The 15,672-nt window shown below is 42.4% G+C and overlaps 1 protein-coding gene across 1 annotated transcript in view; it reads left to right on the plus strand.

Annotated features, from left to right (window-relative positions):
• Positions 1-14,226, plus strand: part of pex5 (peroxisomal biogenesis factor 5) — a 77,069-nt gene extending 62,843 nt beyond the window's left edge. The window contains 8 exon segments of the mRNA XM_041268415.1: positions 8,493-8,582; positions 8,806-8,925; positions 9,025-9,168; positions 9,548-9,618; positions 9,929-10,138; positions 12,495-12,660; positions 12,809-12,966; positions 13,420-14,226. Of these exon segments, the coding sequence (XP_041124349.1) occupies positions 8,493-8,582; positions 8,806-8,925; positions 9,025-9,168; positions 9,548-9,618; positions 9,929-10,138; positions 12,495-12,660; positions 12,809-12,966; positions 13,420-13,660 (1,200 nt within the window). The 3' untranslated portion in view covers positions 13,661-14,226.
• The last annotated feature ends 1,446 nt before the right edge of the window (positions 14,227-15,672 follow it).

Raw genomic sequence — 15,672 nt, forward strand, 5'->3', positions numbered from 1 at the left:
AGAGCTTTTTGAGATGCTATAGTAATAAAATAATGACTTTGATCGCATTATTGAGGAGTTTGGTGATAAAATGCATGATCAGGAGAGGATTTATCAGTATGCACGTATATAAACAGTATGTGAAAAGTACAGGAACAAGGGGTGGGGCTTGGCTGTAAATACAGTACTGAGTTTTTTTTTTTTGCAATTCGATGCCTTTTGAACCTGTTTTTAAAAAATAAAATATTCAGAAATCTGAAAAATATTTTAAACAACGCGTGTGAAAATAAATTGGACATGACGTGCCTGATGAGCGAAGAATAAATGGACCGCTAAGGGATAAGTATATGGCAAGTTTACTTTTAATGAAGTTCTTCATATACAATATGAGGTAGCTTACTTATAGTTACTTCATCAAGTTTTACTAAAAGTTGTTTCACACAGTATGCAAACGAAATAATTAACAGTTCAATTTTATGTGAATCTGTTACAATTAATTCATTTAGTTCCATGAAAGGAAAATGCAAATAGAATTACACTCAGCGGTTCCTTGAAGCTTAGACTTTTGGTCCATTGGTTTGGAAACTCAATCTGTTGAAGTGTCCAGTACAAAACTCTCCTCTCCGCAACAAAGTCTTCAGTCCCACGTTGGATCAAAACTTGGCAACAAGTTTTCAATTCTCGATATAATCAACAAACAGCTGCAACAAAGTCTTCAGTTCTCGGTATAGGATCAACAACAGCGCCTGTCCGCTCTGCCCTCTTCATTGAATCTTTCAGCTACGCAGGTAGCAGGGCGGCGGCGGCACAGTTTGTTTTGGATACTGTGGTTTTAGGTGTACAGCAGACCTAGACTGGTTTGTCTGATAACAGTCGGTGTAAGTTTTACAGCAGTCCTGCAGCCGGGCCTCGGTCTCATTGCTTGTGGTAGTTGAGTCGCTGGCAGCTTGCTTCCTCGTCTTGGGTTCGTTTCAGGTCCTGTCTTGATTCCAGTTCAGGCGCCAGTCCTCTAATCAGTAGGTCACATAGTTCAGTATGTCTGCAAACCAGAGGCCCTTTCCCAATACACAGCAGTTTACCCTGTTTCTCAAGACACAGTTTCATTAATGAATCCAGTTATATTTCTAATACACGTTCATGTATTATCATATTCAGGGAATATGTCCTACACTGTCAATACAGAGCGCAAGAGACCATACGCTGTCGATTCAGAGAGAGCAAGAGAAAGCACACTGTCAGTACAGAGAGAGCAAGATAAAGCACACTGTCAATACAGAGAGAGCAAGAGAAAGTACACTGTCAATACAGAGAGAGCAAGAGAAAGCACACTGTCGATACTGAGAGAGAGCAAGAGACAGCACACTTGTCAGTACAGAGAGTAAGGGAAAGCACGCTTACAACTTGACATTTTACACTTGGAAACACATTACAAGTCATCACATCTAAATCAAAACAGACACATAAGCCGATACCATGAAAATGTGGCGAATCACACCCAAAAACCTGTTTTGCTCCTGAAATGTTGGCGACCTGTTGCAATATACATAATAAAAGGTTCACTTATATTTATGACTTCACAGTATTCAGACATTTAATAGAATCATTTGTGGTTTACACGTTTTGGATGCTTTGTCACTCATACTGTCAGTGAAAATGTAAGTGCAGCTGTGCTGATCGGTTCTAATGGGGACGGGAGTTATGCTGTGCTGTAGGACCTTCACTAACTCCCTGCTTTCAGAGTGCAGGAGCTTTGTGAATCACCTGTCTCCTGTTTAATATCCTATAGTGTGTCTCTCTCCTGTTTAATATCCTGTAGTGTGTGTCTCTCTGCTGTTTAATACCTATAGTGTGTGTGTCTCTCTCCTGTTTAATATCCTATAGTGTGTGTCTCTCCTGTTTAATGTCCTATAGTGTGCGTGTCTCTCTCCTGTTTAATATCCTATAGTGTGTGTCTCCTGTGTTTGTGTGTGTTTTTGAATATCTTGCCTGTGTTTCTGCTGATCAGTGTGTTTAGAGTAAAGATGTGTCAGTAATGCAGTGTTTTCGAAGGAATCCAGTCTGGCTCATTAGGAATTGGGATATTCTGATTTCTGATGCTGCACAACAGTTTGCTGAGGTTACTCCTGTGGCAGGTTGGTTATGTGGTTTGACATCACAGACCTGGAAGGAGATAGACACAGACAGCACTAGGGTACAAATGCTCTGGCACGCAGATTTTAATAATAAATAAACAAAAGATTTTAACAAAACAATAAACTCAAAATAAACGAAATGTTGGCCAAAACAGACAAACACCAAATCAAACAAGAGGAAACAAGTTATCGTTGTAAGAAATAATGAAACTGATAAGTTTATTGAACATAAGAAAGTTTACAAACGAGAGGAGGCCATTCGGCCCATCTTGCTCGTTTGGTTGTTAGTAGCTTATTGGTCCCAAAATCTCATCAAGCAGCTTCTTGAAGGATCCCAGGGTGTCAGCTTCAACAACATTACTGGGGAGTTGATTCCAGACCCTCACAATTCTCTGTGTAAAAAAGTGCCTCCTATTTTCTGTTCTGAATGCCTCTTTGTCTAAACTCCATTTGTGACCCCTGGTCCTTGTTTCTTTTTTCAGGCTGAAAAAGTCCCTTGGGTCGACACGGTAAATACCTTTTAGAATTTTGAATGCTTGAATTAGGTCAACACGTAGTCTTCTTTGTTCAAGACTGAACAGATTCAATTCTTTTATCCTGTCTGCATATGACATGCCTTTTAAGCCCAGAATAATTCTGGTCGCTCTTCTTTGCACTCTTTCTAGAGCAGCAATATCTTTTTTATAGCGAGGTGACCAGAACTGCTCACAATATTCAAGATGAGGTCTTACTAGTGCATTGTACAGTTTTAACATTACTTCCCTTGATTTAAATTCAACACTTTTCACAATGTATCCGAGCATCTTGTTAGCCTTTTTTATAGCTTCCCCACATTTTGTCTAGATGAAGACATTTCTGAGTCAACAAAAACTCCTATGTCTTTTTCATAATTCCTTCTCCAATTTCAGTATCTCCCATATGATATTTATAATGTACATTTTTATTTCCTGCGTGCAGTACCTTACACTTTTCTCTATTAAATGTCATTTGCCATGTGTCTGCCCAGTTCTGAATCTTGTCTAGATCATTTTGAATGACGTTTGCTGCTGCAACAGTGTTTGCCACTCCTCCTACTTTTTGTGTCGTCTGCAAATTTAACAAGTTTGCTTACTATACCAGCATCTAAATCATTAATGTAGATTAGGAATAGCAGAGGACCTAATACTGATCCCTGTGGTACACCGCTGGTTACCACACTCCATTCTGAGGTTTTTCCTCTAATCAGTACTTTCTGTTTTCTACATGTTAACCACTCCCTAATCCATGTACATGTGTTTCCTTGAATCCCAACTGCGTTCAGTTTGAGAATTAATCTTTTGTGCGGGACTTTGTCAAAAGCTTTCTGGAAATCTAAATAAACCATGTCATATGCTTTGCAATTCTCCATTATCGATGTTGCATCCTCAAAAAAATCAAGCAAGTTAGTTAGACACGATCTCCCTTTCCTAAAACCATGTTGACTGTCTCCCAGGACCTTGTTACCATATAGGTAATTTTCCATTTTGGATCTTATTATAGTTTCCATAAGTTTGCATATAATAGAAGTCAGGCTTACTGGTCTGTAGTTACCTGGTTCAGTTTTGTTTCCCTTTTTGTGGATCGGTATTACGTTTGCAATTTTCCAGTCTGTCGGTACCACCCCTGTGTCAAGAGACTGCTGCATGATCTTGGTTAGCGGTTTGTAAATTACTTCTTTCATTTCTTTGAGTACTACTGGGAGGATCTCATCCGGCCCAGGGGATTTGTTTATTTTAAGAGCTCCTAGTCCCTTTAACACTTCTGCCTCAGTTATGCTAAAGTTATTTAAAACTGGATAGGAACTGGATGACATGTGGGGCATGTTGTCAGTATCTTCCTTTGTAAAAACTTGTGAAAAGTAATCATTTAATATATTTTCTATTTTTTTTTCTTCATCTACGATTTTGCCATTTGTATCTCTTAAAAATTTAATCTCCTCTTTGAATGTTCACTTGCTGTTGTAATATTGGAAAAACATTTTGGAATTGGTTTTAGCTCCCTTAGCAATGTTCATTTCTATTTCTCTCTTGGCCTTTCTAACTTACTTTTTGACTTGCGTTTGCAGTTCCGTGTACTCTTTCTGCGTACTTTCTTTTTGGTCCTTTTTTAATGCTCTGTAAAGTGCCTTTTTTCGCTGAATATTTTTTTTAATTGATCTATTAAACCGTTTTGGCAATTTAGTTTTACATTTAGATTTGTCTACTTTAGGGATATAATTGTTTTGCACCTCTAGTACTACATTTTTGAAGAACAACCATCCTTCTTCTGTGGGTGTTTTCTCTATTTTACTCCAATCTACTTCTTATATTGGTATAGTGTAGAGTAGACAATTGTATTGAATAGCATCGCATCACTCTGGGCTGCAGTGATATTGATAGAACTTAGCACCAGACAATGCATTCACTTCAGTTTTAGAACATAAGAAAGTTTACAAACGAGAGGAGGCCATTAGGCCCATCTTGCTCGTTTGGTTGTTAGTAGCTTATTGATCCCAAAATCTCATCAAGCAGCTTCTTGAAGGATCCCAGGGTGTCAGCTTCAACAACATTACTGGGGAGTTGATTCCAGACCCTTACAATTCTCTGAGTAAAAAAGTGCCTCCTGTTTTCTGTTCTGAATGCCCCTTTGTCTAAAAGTATATTCCAAAACACACCCTTTTAATGATGTCATTATACCTGTATATTCATGGCAAGTTTCAAAGCCTTAAAAACATTCCTTTACTCCACCAACACCCCAGACAACCAAGGCCCCTCACATTCCTTTGCATCTGTTATCTCTGAGATTCTCCCATCCCCCACCCCATGTAACCAAGCAAAGCAGAACAGAGGACCCCAATCGCCTTACATTCCTGAACTCAAAAACCCAAAATACCACTCCCAGCTTCTTTGTTCAATTTATAACAGAAAAAAAACATATTACACTATGTAACACAATTTTTGTTGCTGGGTAGTAAGTGTTATTTCCTAATTGCTTATGCCTCAAAAGTATATATATTTACGATTATACTGTAAATTTACAGTAGTTTTTCGAGATTTATGATTATACTGTAAATTTACAGTATAATCGTAAATCTCAAAAAACTACTCCCTTCTAAATCTTTTGTAGTCGTTTTTGTATTACTTTAGTATAAATACATGTTAATTTGGATTCATATGTTGTTTTTTTCTGACTTTATGTGAACGAAAAGACACAAATTTGCCGTTTTCTCATTGGAAATAGTGATATTGTGAAATTTACCTGTCCTGGTCACAAAAGCAAAATTTTTGAGGAATAATAACCATTTTCTATACTTTTGAGGCATAAGCAATTAGGAAATAACACTTACTACCCAGGAACCCCCCCAAAAAAAAAAATTTGTTACACAGTGTTATAAAAGAATAATCAGTTCTAACACAAAAACTATTATAAAATTCCTTACATCATTCTGGACTGTTTCGGCACGAATAGCAATTGTTTTCTTTAATTTTGATTCTCAGCTCCGTCTCTCCTGTTCTTTCTCCCTGAACACACTCTACCTCGCTCAGTGACAGCCGCAGGTTTTTACACTTGACCGTCTCCAAATTAGCAATAAATTAATCAATTTGGAGACGGTCACATTCTGCACCAGTCAGTTCCACATCGCCTTTGAGGAATTTGGACCCTTGTGCTCCCCGCCTGTGTGCTCTCTACGCACAGGCTCTGCCTTCGTGGCCGCTGGAGCTTGCACCAACCTTCCTGGGATGGCCGCTCCTCCCCTTCTTTTGGGCCAGTGGCTAGGGTTGAGGTTTCTCCCGGAGGAACCAGTCCTCCGCTGACTCCACCTCACCCCGATCGCGAGCTTCCCAGAAGAGGGGCTTTTTGTATGGCCACCAGTGCATTGCAAGTGTTACACAGACTCTTCTGTAGCTGATTGCATTGAGAATGTTACACAGACCCCTCTGTAGCTGAGTGCATTGAGAGTGTTGCACAGACCCCCTTACAGAGGGTTGTTCAGGGCTTGCTAGTATTGTTCTCTACTGTCCTGATCCCAGCTGTACTGTGGAGGGGGTGAGGTGAGGTTTTACTGTCAGTGCATTTATACCACTGATGTCCAGGTCTGTTATGGCAAAGCAATGATACTGCTTTGGCGTTAACTGAATCTGCCCAGACTTACACACACACACACACACACACACTCTCTTTCTTTCTCCCTGTCTTGCTCTCTGAGGATTGTGGGTAGTGGCAGGGGCTGGAAAGTGGAGTAAGTTCGGCGTGGATACTGAGTGAGTGAAAATCAGAGTTTGTAGTTAGTTAGTTTATTTCATTTATTTATTTATTTTGTGTAAGTGCAAGATCTGATATGAGTTCTAACTCAGGGTTGGGGAAGCAGGCCGTCCTGCAGGCATAGATTTAAATCCGTCCCCGAAGATAATGTTTCCATAGAGGAATGTTTGTTAGCAGTTGGTGAAAACATTGGATATAATAATATTAAGTCAACTTCCTGAATGAATAAGGCGATTGTGGTGTTTCTTAATGATGAGCAGCTAATTCACTGTGTTGTTGTTGAGGGGCTAACTATAAAAGAGAAGTTTGTCAGCGTTTTGTTGCTGTCTTCCCTCGTCACTAAGATTATTCTTTCCAATGTGCCACCATTCATTGAAAATGAGAAGTTAGCCAGAGAACTTGCTCTGTGTGGGAAGCTTATGTCCCCAATCAAACCCATTCCACTTGGTTGTAAGCATCCTGAAGTAAAGCATGTTTTGTTGTTTAGGAGGCAGGCTTTTATTCTATTAAATGTCCAAATTCTGCTGTTGATGTTTTGTGGAGTTTTAATATTGACTGTGTTAATCACACTGTCTTTGCAGTAATGAGATAATTTTAAAGTGCTTTCAGTGTGGAAAACAGGAGCACCTCAGGAAGGTTTGTCCAGATAAATTAGGAGATAGAGAAATTGGTAATAACGGGGAGCCTAGCGGGGTCGTGGCAGTACCACAGGGAGCAGAAAACCCAGTACAGCTGAATACACAGGAACCTATACTGGCACCACGTCTGAAGAGAGAGTATGATACTGCAGGTTTTGGAGGCAGTGAGTCAAGTACATCTACTGCTGCTGAAGATAACACTGGTAGTGATAACTTAAAATGGAGTATTGTTTCTAAAGAACATAAGTTTAAAGTAAAGGGATCTATGAGTTCAATTGTGATGGGTGAGGGGGCCTGAAAGTTCCTCTAGTGGCAAGTGCTCCTCCAATCATACTGTCTGCTTACGCTGCTGATGTCACAGTCTTCATTACTTCTCAGGCTGATGTCCTGGTGCTGGAGTGTTTTCCAGAGAGCCTCCTCTGCTAAGGTAAACTAGGGAAAATGTAGTACTTTCCTGTCTGGAGAATGGAGTGGGACTGGGCCCCCCTTGCTTCCACAATCACTGTGATGGGAGAGGACAGGATTCAAAGTGTTGGGAGTGCAATTGGGGGGAGAGCAGTATGAAGGCTTAACTGGGAAGGTCTGCTTGTTAAAGTGAAGACAAAATTACAACGCTGGAGATGGCTGCTCCCTCAGCTTTCTTCTAGGGCAAGGGTGCTGATAATAAACAACCTGGTTGCCTCCATGTTGTGGCATAAACTGGTGTGCCTAGACCCCCCCTCAGGATGTTGTCTGAAATACAAAAAAAACTTTTGAATTTCTTTTGGAATGGACAACACTGGCTCTGCCCTGCTGTGTTATATTTACCACCAGGAGAAGGGGGGCAGGGACTAGTTGATGTTCATAGTCGCATGGCTGCGTTTTGGCTGCAGGCAACACAGCGGCTGCTGTTTTTTCAGCAGTTGAGTTGGAGACACACTGCCTTTTCTTTTCTTCACAGTGTGGGAAGGCAGCTGTTCCTAGTAAATGTATCCAGAGTAGACATCTCTGGAATCCCACAGTTCTATAAGAACTTACTAAACGCCTGGCAGATGGTTTGAATGGAGAGGCAGGAGGAACACTTGACTGAAAGCTCAGTATTGGAGGAGCTGCTGCTCTTTAACCCATTTCCCTGTGGAAGGTTTCCAGTAAGGAGCTATGTGCTATGTCTTTGTGTCTGGGGGAGTCACTAAATTAAAACACCTGCTGCTGGTGACCACTTGGCAGTTGAGGGAAGTGGAGAGCCTGGCCAGGCAGCTGGAGGTCCACTCCCTCCGAGTCCTCAACAGGATTCTAAATGAACTCAAGTACTCTTTCTCTCCTTAAGTGAGAGAAGTTCTGGGTAAGGCTTTGGCTGAAAAGCTTGTGGTTGAAGAGCTGGCCTGCCCTGGGTTTCTAATTTCTGTGGCTGTACGTGAGGACTTGGAGGGGAGCTGGTGTAACAAAGACAAACTGCAGAACGGCTTGATCCTTTGTTTACTTATATTTCACAATTCTCTCTCAGTCGTCGGTGGAGTCCTGGGTTGATGAGTTCACCAAGGCCCCAGCCCTCGTCTCAGACACAGACTTTGAGAAGGCCCGCGCTGCAGTGGAGGTGAGTGAAACTACACAACCCAGAATGCACCAGGACTTGCACACTCACTCTGAAGGGCAGTGTGTTGAAGGGGAGTCTGGGATGTGTAGTTTCTTATAGTTTTTCTCTTTTTCTAATTGTAGTTTAAAGCTGTAACTAGGAAGAGGGAGAGACAGAAAGGGTTGTAGGGAGTGTAGTTTTTCAGGGATTGTAATTGTAGTTTAACCCTGTCCTTTGTTTCCAGTCGGACGTGGATTTCTGGGATAAGCTGCAGGTAGAGTGGGAGGAGATGGCAAAGAGAGACGCAGAGTCACACCCCTGGCTCTCGGAGTTCGACGAGATTGTCACATCGTCATATGACAAGGTACACAATCGCAGACGAAACGCACACACACACACTCTGAGATGCAGGATGTCGTGTTTAATGTCGCAGGGGGGCGGTGTGTTTGTGTGTGTCTCTCAGGGGTACCAGTTCGAGAGTGAGAACCCGCTGCTTGAGCATCCCGAGCCCTTTGAGGAGGGGCTGCGCCGGCTCCACAGGGGGGACATCCCCAACGCAGTACTGCTGTTCGAGAGCGCAGTCCAGAGGGACCCCCAGCACATGGAGGTGAGGGGGGGACCCAAAACACACAGAAAGGGGAGGGGGGACCCAAAACACACAGAGAGGGGAGAGGGGACCCAAAACACAGCGAGAGGAGTGGGGACCCAAAACAGTGAGAGAGAGTGCGATGCGGGAGAGGGACCCCAAAACACAGCAAAACAAGCTGAGGGGGACCCCACACCACAGTGAGAGAGAGAGGGGAGAAGGACCCCAAAACACAGTGAGACAAGGCAAGGGGGGGACCCCAAAACACAGCAAGAGTGAGGAGGAGAAGAATCAGTGTCTGCCTGTCTGTCTCTCACTAATCTGGTATTCTGACTAACATTGATGTGAACTTGTTATAGATATAACAACCTCCCCTCCCCCTCTCTCCTCCCCCTTCTAGGCGTGGCAGTATCTCGGAACCTCTCAGGCTGAGAATGAGCAGGAGTTGGCTGCTATCAGTGCCCTCCGCAGGTGAGAATCAGGAAATGCACCCTGACGCAATCACACCAAACTCATCCCGTAATAATCCTCACACAAGCAGGCATTTTGAGATTTCATTTCATTTTTTTTTTAACTTTTATTTAGATTTAATGTATTGTGCACTGATGTGCTTCTAAGTGTTCAGTGGCTCCTCTAATCATGTTGAGAGTGATTTCAAACCCAGCACAGTGTTGAGAATGAAGCACACTTTCAACTTGATTAGAGGCAGCCAGCAAACACATTTGAAATAAAATGTAATCTTACATTACAAGTATGCATTTGTGAACCGCCCCCCCCTCAGGTGCCTGCAGCTCCAGCCTGATAACCTGGTGTGCCTCATGGCTCTGGCTGTGAGCTTCACCAATGAGTCTCTGCACAAGCAGGCCTGCGAGACGCTGCGGGACTGGCTGAGACACAACCCACGCTATGGTAGCCTAGTGAGGGAGCGCGAGAGTGGGAGTGCGTGCGCGAGCGGGGCGCACAGAAGAGCATTCGGGTCCCTGCTGCCAGAGTGAGTGCCAACCAACCAATCAATCAGTCAATCAATCAATCAGTTTATCAGTCTAGTGATCGATCCTTCATCAGGGCTATTGAGGGGAAACAGAAGAAACGCTTGTCTGCTTGACTTGGTCTCTTCTAGTTTAACCTCTTAAACCCCCAGCCTCCCACAGGCAATTTCCACCTGGAGGGCTATGGCCTTAAATAAATCACATTATCTTCCAAAGTATAGACAGCACAGCCCTGGTCATTATGACTAAAACCTCAGATTTGATATAAGTCTTACTAAGTACCACACTGGAAGGAGATATCCAGAAAATAAAACATAAAAAACAAGAAACGCTTTTCATTTGTTTATATTCTGTCGTCATTTTTTCACCTTGTAGCACATGCAAAGAGCCTGATTTTTTTTCCAGTGCTTCCCCAACATGTCTACTATACTGGATACAAATTTGAAACTGATTGAATAAAGGGATCAAATTATACATGAGTTTTTACAAAGCTAGGCCCAAGGGTCCCCAAACCTCTCCAAAAAATGAATACTGTGTAAATCTTTATGGCCAGTCATACACTAGTTTCTTGAGCAAGATCTAAAAGGGAGGTTACCTTCTGGCACCTCACATGCTATACATTGCCACATGAATTAGATTTTGTAATCCTCTTTTTTTTACTTATTTGTCCAATATTTCATTCAAAAGGTGGTCTTTTTGGAGAGCTTTGGGGTGCCTGAAATGTATCCATGATGAGTATGCATGACAAATACTCTCAGTTCATATGCCACAACTGTCAAGCAAATTGCTGTCACATAACTGTTTGTTTGTGCAGGAGAATGTTGCTACTGAGATTTTTTTGTAGCTCTGAATTTTCAGTACCTGACTATTTTTGTTACTCACTTGCTTGAAAGTATGTAATGTCAAGAAGCAAAATGATTTTTTTTTTTTTTTCAAAATAAAGTGGTTACACTCATTCAAGCACTGCTGACATGTGAACATATGTTGATTATTGGATAAAGGCATCTGCTAAATGTTTACAATAATAATAATAATAATAATAATAATAATAATGAGATTGCAGACACCTTTGCTGCTCTAAATCAGGCTGCCAGACTGAAAACAACTCCGTTCCTTTCATCTTTACTTTGATTGACATGTGACAAACAAAGGAACTGAGTGAGAGATTGCTGGAGCAGACAGCTTATCTTGAAAGGCTGAAAAACCTACACTGTTTCTAGGTGAAATATAAAAAAGTTTGCTAAACACTCCCATGCAATAATTTTAATCAATGAACATCAATGAGAAAATAATAGAAAGCCAGGAAGCAACAATTACTTCTTGCAACTTGTATTGCATCGTAAAGATCAGGGACCGTATACAGCAGCACAGCACAGATGAGACATGGTGTTGCTCTTTACTATGCAATAAAAATTATTTTAAAAAAAATGTTATTTTTATGTGCCCCTTGAGAGTCAAATGGTTGCATTTTCTAATAACATTTACAGTAAAAATGCATATTGAAAATTACGAATAATAATAATAAGAAATAATATAATAATAATAATAATAATAATAATAATAATAATAATAATAGTATAATCAAGTGGAGCTGCAATCCATCTTCAAATGCTGCTTCCAGAGAGTTTACGACGAGCGCTCTCCACTGAGCCCAGAAAGGGTTTTTAAAAGCGTCACTTTCAAGTATAATAGGTAGAGGAGGTTTTGAAAACTTCAAAAAAGACGCCTGAATCGAATTCTCTTTTGAGATGCTTTGAAACACTGCGCCATTTGTTCGATTTTCTAAATTTTACAAATTGAAAAATGATCAGAAAACGGTAAGAAACCTTGATCCTATATGCGTAACACTGCGCTCTCGCTTGCAAATATGTGTCTTGTTTATGTACGCACATCGATTACTCTTCAATGGATTAGGCTACAAACAAAGTCAAGATATGAATGGACAGCTTGTGACCTCCCCTACAATGTGATCACCGAGATTTCACCATCAACAGATACTTGTAAGGCCAGAGCAGCGAAACGCACAGCTAGTCGATCGGAGTTGTTTTTGAACCGTGAGGTACTAGATACATTGCGAAGGGAATATCTCAGCAGTGAAACGGCGAATATGAAAAATTCCTTTGCAGTTTGACGGTAGGAAAACAACGTTTTTGATATTGCCAGTTTTTTTTGCTGTTTTGCTTTTGTATAATGTGTAATTGCAGTACCGATGTTCCGCCCGCGGAACAGGGGGGCGTAAGAGGTTAAAGTAGTCTTTATGTAACATGCAGATCCTTGCTGTTCATTAGGCACGCGTTCCTTAACGAGCTGTTTAACGTACCGCGAGGTGACTCCTATCTCTCTCTCTCTGTGTTTCAGCTCTCTCTTCTCAGAAGTCCAGTCTCTCTTCCTCGCCGCGGTCAGTTTGGACCCATCTCATATTGATCCGGATGTGCAGTGTGGGTTGGGGGTTCTGTTCAATCTTAGCAGCGAGTTTGACAAGGCCATCGACTGCTTCAACACTGCACTGAGCGCCAGACCAGAGGTGAGAGAGTGAGACAGTGTCTCTGCTTCAACACTGCACTGAGTGCCAGACCAGAGGTTAGAGAGTGAGAGAGTGGCTCTCATCCCTTTCTCTTCTCTTCTCATCCCCTCTCCTCTCACCCTCTCTCTCCTCTCCTTTCCTCTGTTAGGACTATCTCCTCTGGAATAAGCTGGGTGCCACTCTTGCTAACGGCAGTCGCTCGGAGGAGGCGGTGGAGGCCTACAGGCGAGCGCTGGAACTGCAGCCAGGCTTCATCCGCTCCCGATACAACCTGGGCATCAGCTGTGTGAACCTAGGGGCGCACAGGTAACCAATGACAATACAGCACAATCCAACCAGTGCACACAATTAACAAATAACAATACAGCACAAACCAACCAGGGCATACAGGTAGCCAATAACAATACAGCACAATCCAACTAGGGTGCACAGATAACCAATAACAATAACAGTACAGCACAATCCAACCAGGGCATACAGCTAACCAATAACAGTACAGCACAGTCCAACCAGGGTGCACAGATAACCAATAACAATAACAGCACAGCACAATCCAACCAGGGCACACAGGTGGCCAATAACAATACAGATACAAGCTGGGGATCAGCAGCATGAGCCTGGCTGATCCCCTTAACAGTGAATAAGCTGCTACCCAGGGTTGTGTTTAAACTACATTACCCAGAGGGACAGTCTCCAGTGCAGTGGCTGCTGGGATTTGTAGTTCTCAGCAGCTCTCTCTCTCTCTCTCCTCTCTCTCAGGGAAGCTGTCGAGCACTTCTTGGAAGCACTGCGCCTCCAACGTTCTGCCAGTGGGGAGGGGCTTGCCAGGGAGGGGGGCAGGACCTCTGCACAGGGGGGAGGGGCCACCTCAGACAACATCTGGAGCACACTCAGAATGGCCCTGTCCATGATGGGGGAGAGCAGCCTGTACAGTGCCGCAGATCAGCGAGACCTGGACACCCTGCTGAGAGAGTTCGGCCTGGAGAGGGAGGGGGAATGAGTGGGCTGGGGGGGAGTGAGGGGGCGCGGACCAGCCTGCGAGTGTGAAGCCCACGGGCACACCCACTGTTCAGGAGAGCGGAGAGACTGGGACTGACGTAACTGCACCACACCTCGGCCATGTTGGCTCCAGGTTCCCTATAGATAGACAGGAGGTCGGCTCTGTGGTGGATCCACAATGATGTCAGTTTCTGCAAGTGGACTCATGAGGACATTTGGTACAGTGAAGCGGAGGGAGGGGAAAAGGACAATATGCCACTGTTATACATGTAATAATACAACTGTACCCCAGTGTTGGACATCTTGGCTACATCTTCACTGTATGCTTCACTGTATTTTATACAGACTGACTTCATACTGGAGCCACACTGGAGCCACACTGCCTTCCTCCCCCCAGTACCTCCTCAGCTGTAACCAACAGAGCCACGCTGCTTCTCTCCCTCCCAGTCCCTCAGCTCTAACCACCAGAGCCACGCTGCTTCTCTCCCCCCAGTACCTCCTCAGCTCTAACCACGAGCCAGACTCCCTCCCTCCTCAGCTTTGAACAGTTATACAATACATTGTAATTATTAAATATTCATCATTTGTAATATAAAAATGTTATTGCTGAAATGTAAAAATAATGGTACTTAAACAGTAATTGTTCATTTTGTAAATGTAACAAAATGAAATACATGTAAAAAGATGCTTGCTGAGTGAGTTTCTGTTCATCACAGTGAATGAGTGAAAGGAGGACTTGCTGACTGTCTGGTTTGTTTACATTCTCCCAGAAGAAGGGTGATCTTTCTTTCAAGGGGACACTGGAAGAATGTTGTGAAATAACAATGACTTAATAGAGGTAATTAAAATTTTCAAGAGGTTTAACAATTTAAAACCCAAGCAATATAACACATTAGAGAATGAGAAAAGGCTGTTCGGCCCATCTATGCTCACTAACTTAATGTCAGTGTGGTCCGTTAACACTCAGGATAGAAAATAAAAAAACCTTAACCCATTCAGGTAGTAGGGGAAGTGAAACCTCTGGGAATCTACGGCTAATTGGACTGCCTTTCCTCCAGGCGGCTAGCCAAAGGTCTTATTATGGTCACAGAGAGGGTTATACAGTGTTGTTCATAAGAACATAAGAAAGTTTACAAATGAGAGGAGGCCATTCGGCCCATCTTGCTTGTTTGGTTGTTAGTAGCTTATTGATCCCAGAATCTCATCAAGCAACTTCTTGAAGGACCCCAGGGTGTCAGCTTCAACAACATTACTGGGGAGTTGATTCCAGACCCTCACAATTCTCTGTGTAAAACAGTGCCTCCTATTTTCTGTTCTGAATGCCCCTTTGTCTAATCTCCATTTGTGACCCCTGGTCCTTGTTTCTTTTTTCAGGCTGAAAAAGTCCCTTGGGTCGACACTGTCAATACCTTTCAGAATTTTGAATGCTTGAATTAGGTCGCCGCGTAGTCTTCTTTGTTCAAGACTGAACAGATTCAATTCGTTTAGCCTGTCTGCGTATGACATGCCTTTTAAACCCGGAATAATTCTGGTTGCTCTTCTTTGCACTCTTTCTAGAGCAGCAATATCTTTTTTATAGCGAGGTGACCAGAACTGCACACAATATTCAAGATGAGGTCTTACTAGTGCATTGTACAGTTTTAACATTACTTCCCTTGATTTAAATTCAACACTTTTCACAATGTATCCGAGCATCTTGTTAGCCTTTTTTATAGCTTCCCCACATTGTCTAGATGAAGACATGTCTGACTCAACAAAAACTCCTAGGTCTTTTTCTTAGATTCCTTCTCCAATTTCAGTATCTCCCATATGATATTTATAATGTACATTTTTATTTCCTGCGTGCAGTACCTTACACTTTTCTCTATTAAATGTCATTTGCCATGTGTCTGCCCAGTTCTGAATCTTGTCTAGATCATTTTGAATGACCTTTGCTGCTGCAACAGTGTTTGCCACTCCTCCTATTTTTGTGTCGTCTGCAAATTTAACAAGTTTGCTTACTATACCAGAATC

This window comes from Polyodon spathula, chromosome 13 (assembly GCF_017654505.1).
Source record: "Polyodon spathula isolate WHYD16114869_AA chromosome 13, ASM1765450v1, whole genome shotgun sequence".
Lineage (NCBI taxonomy): Eukaryota > Metazoa > Chordata > Actinopteri > Acipenseriformes > Polyodontidae > Polyodon > Polyodon spathula.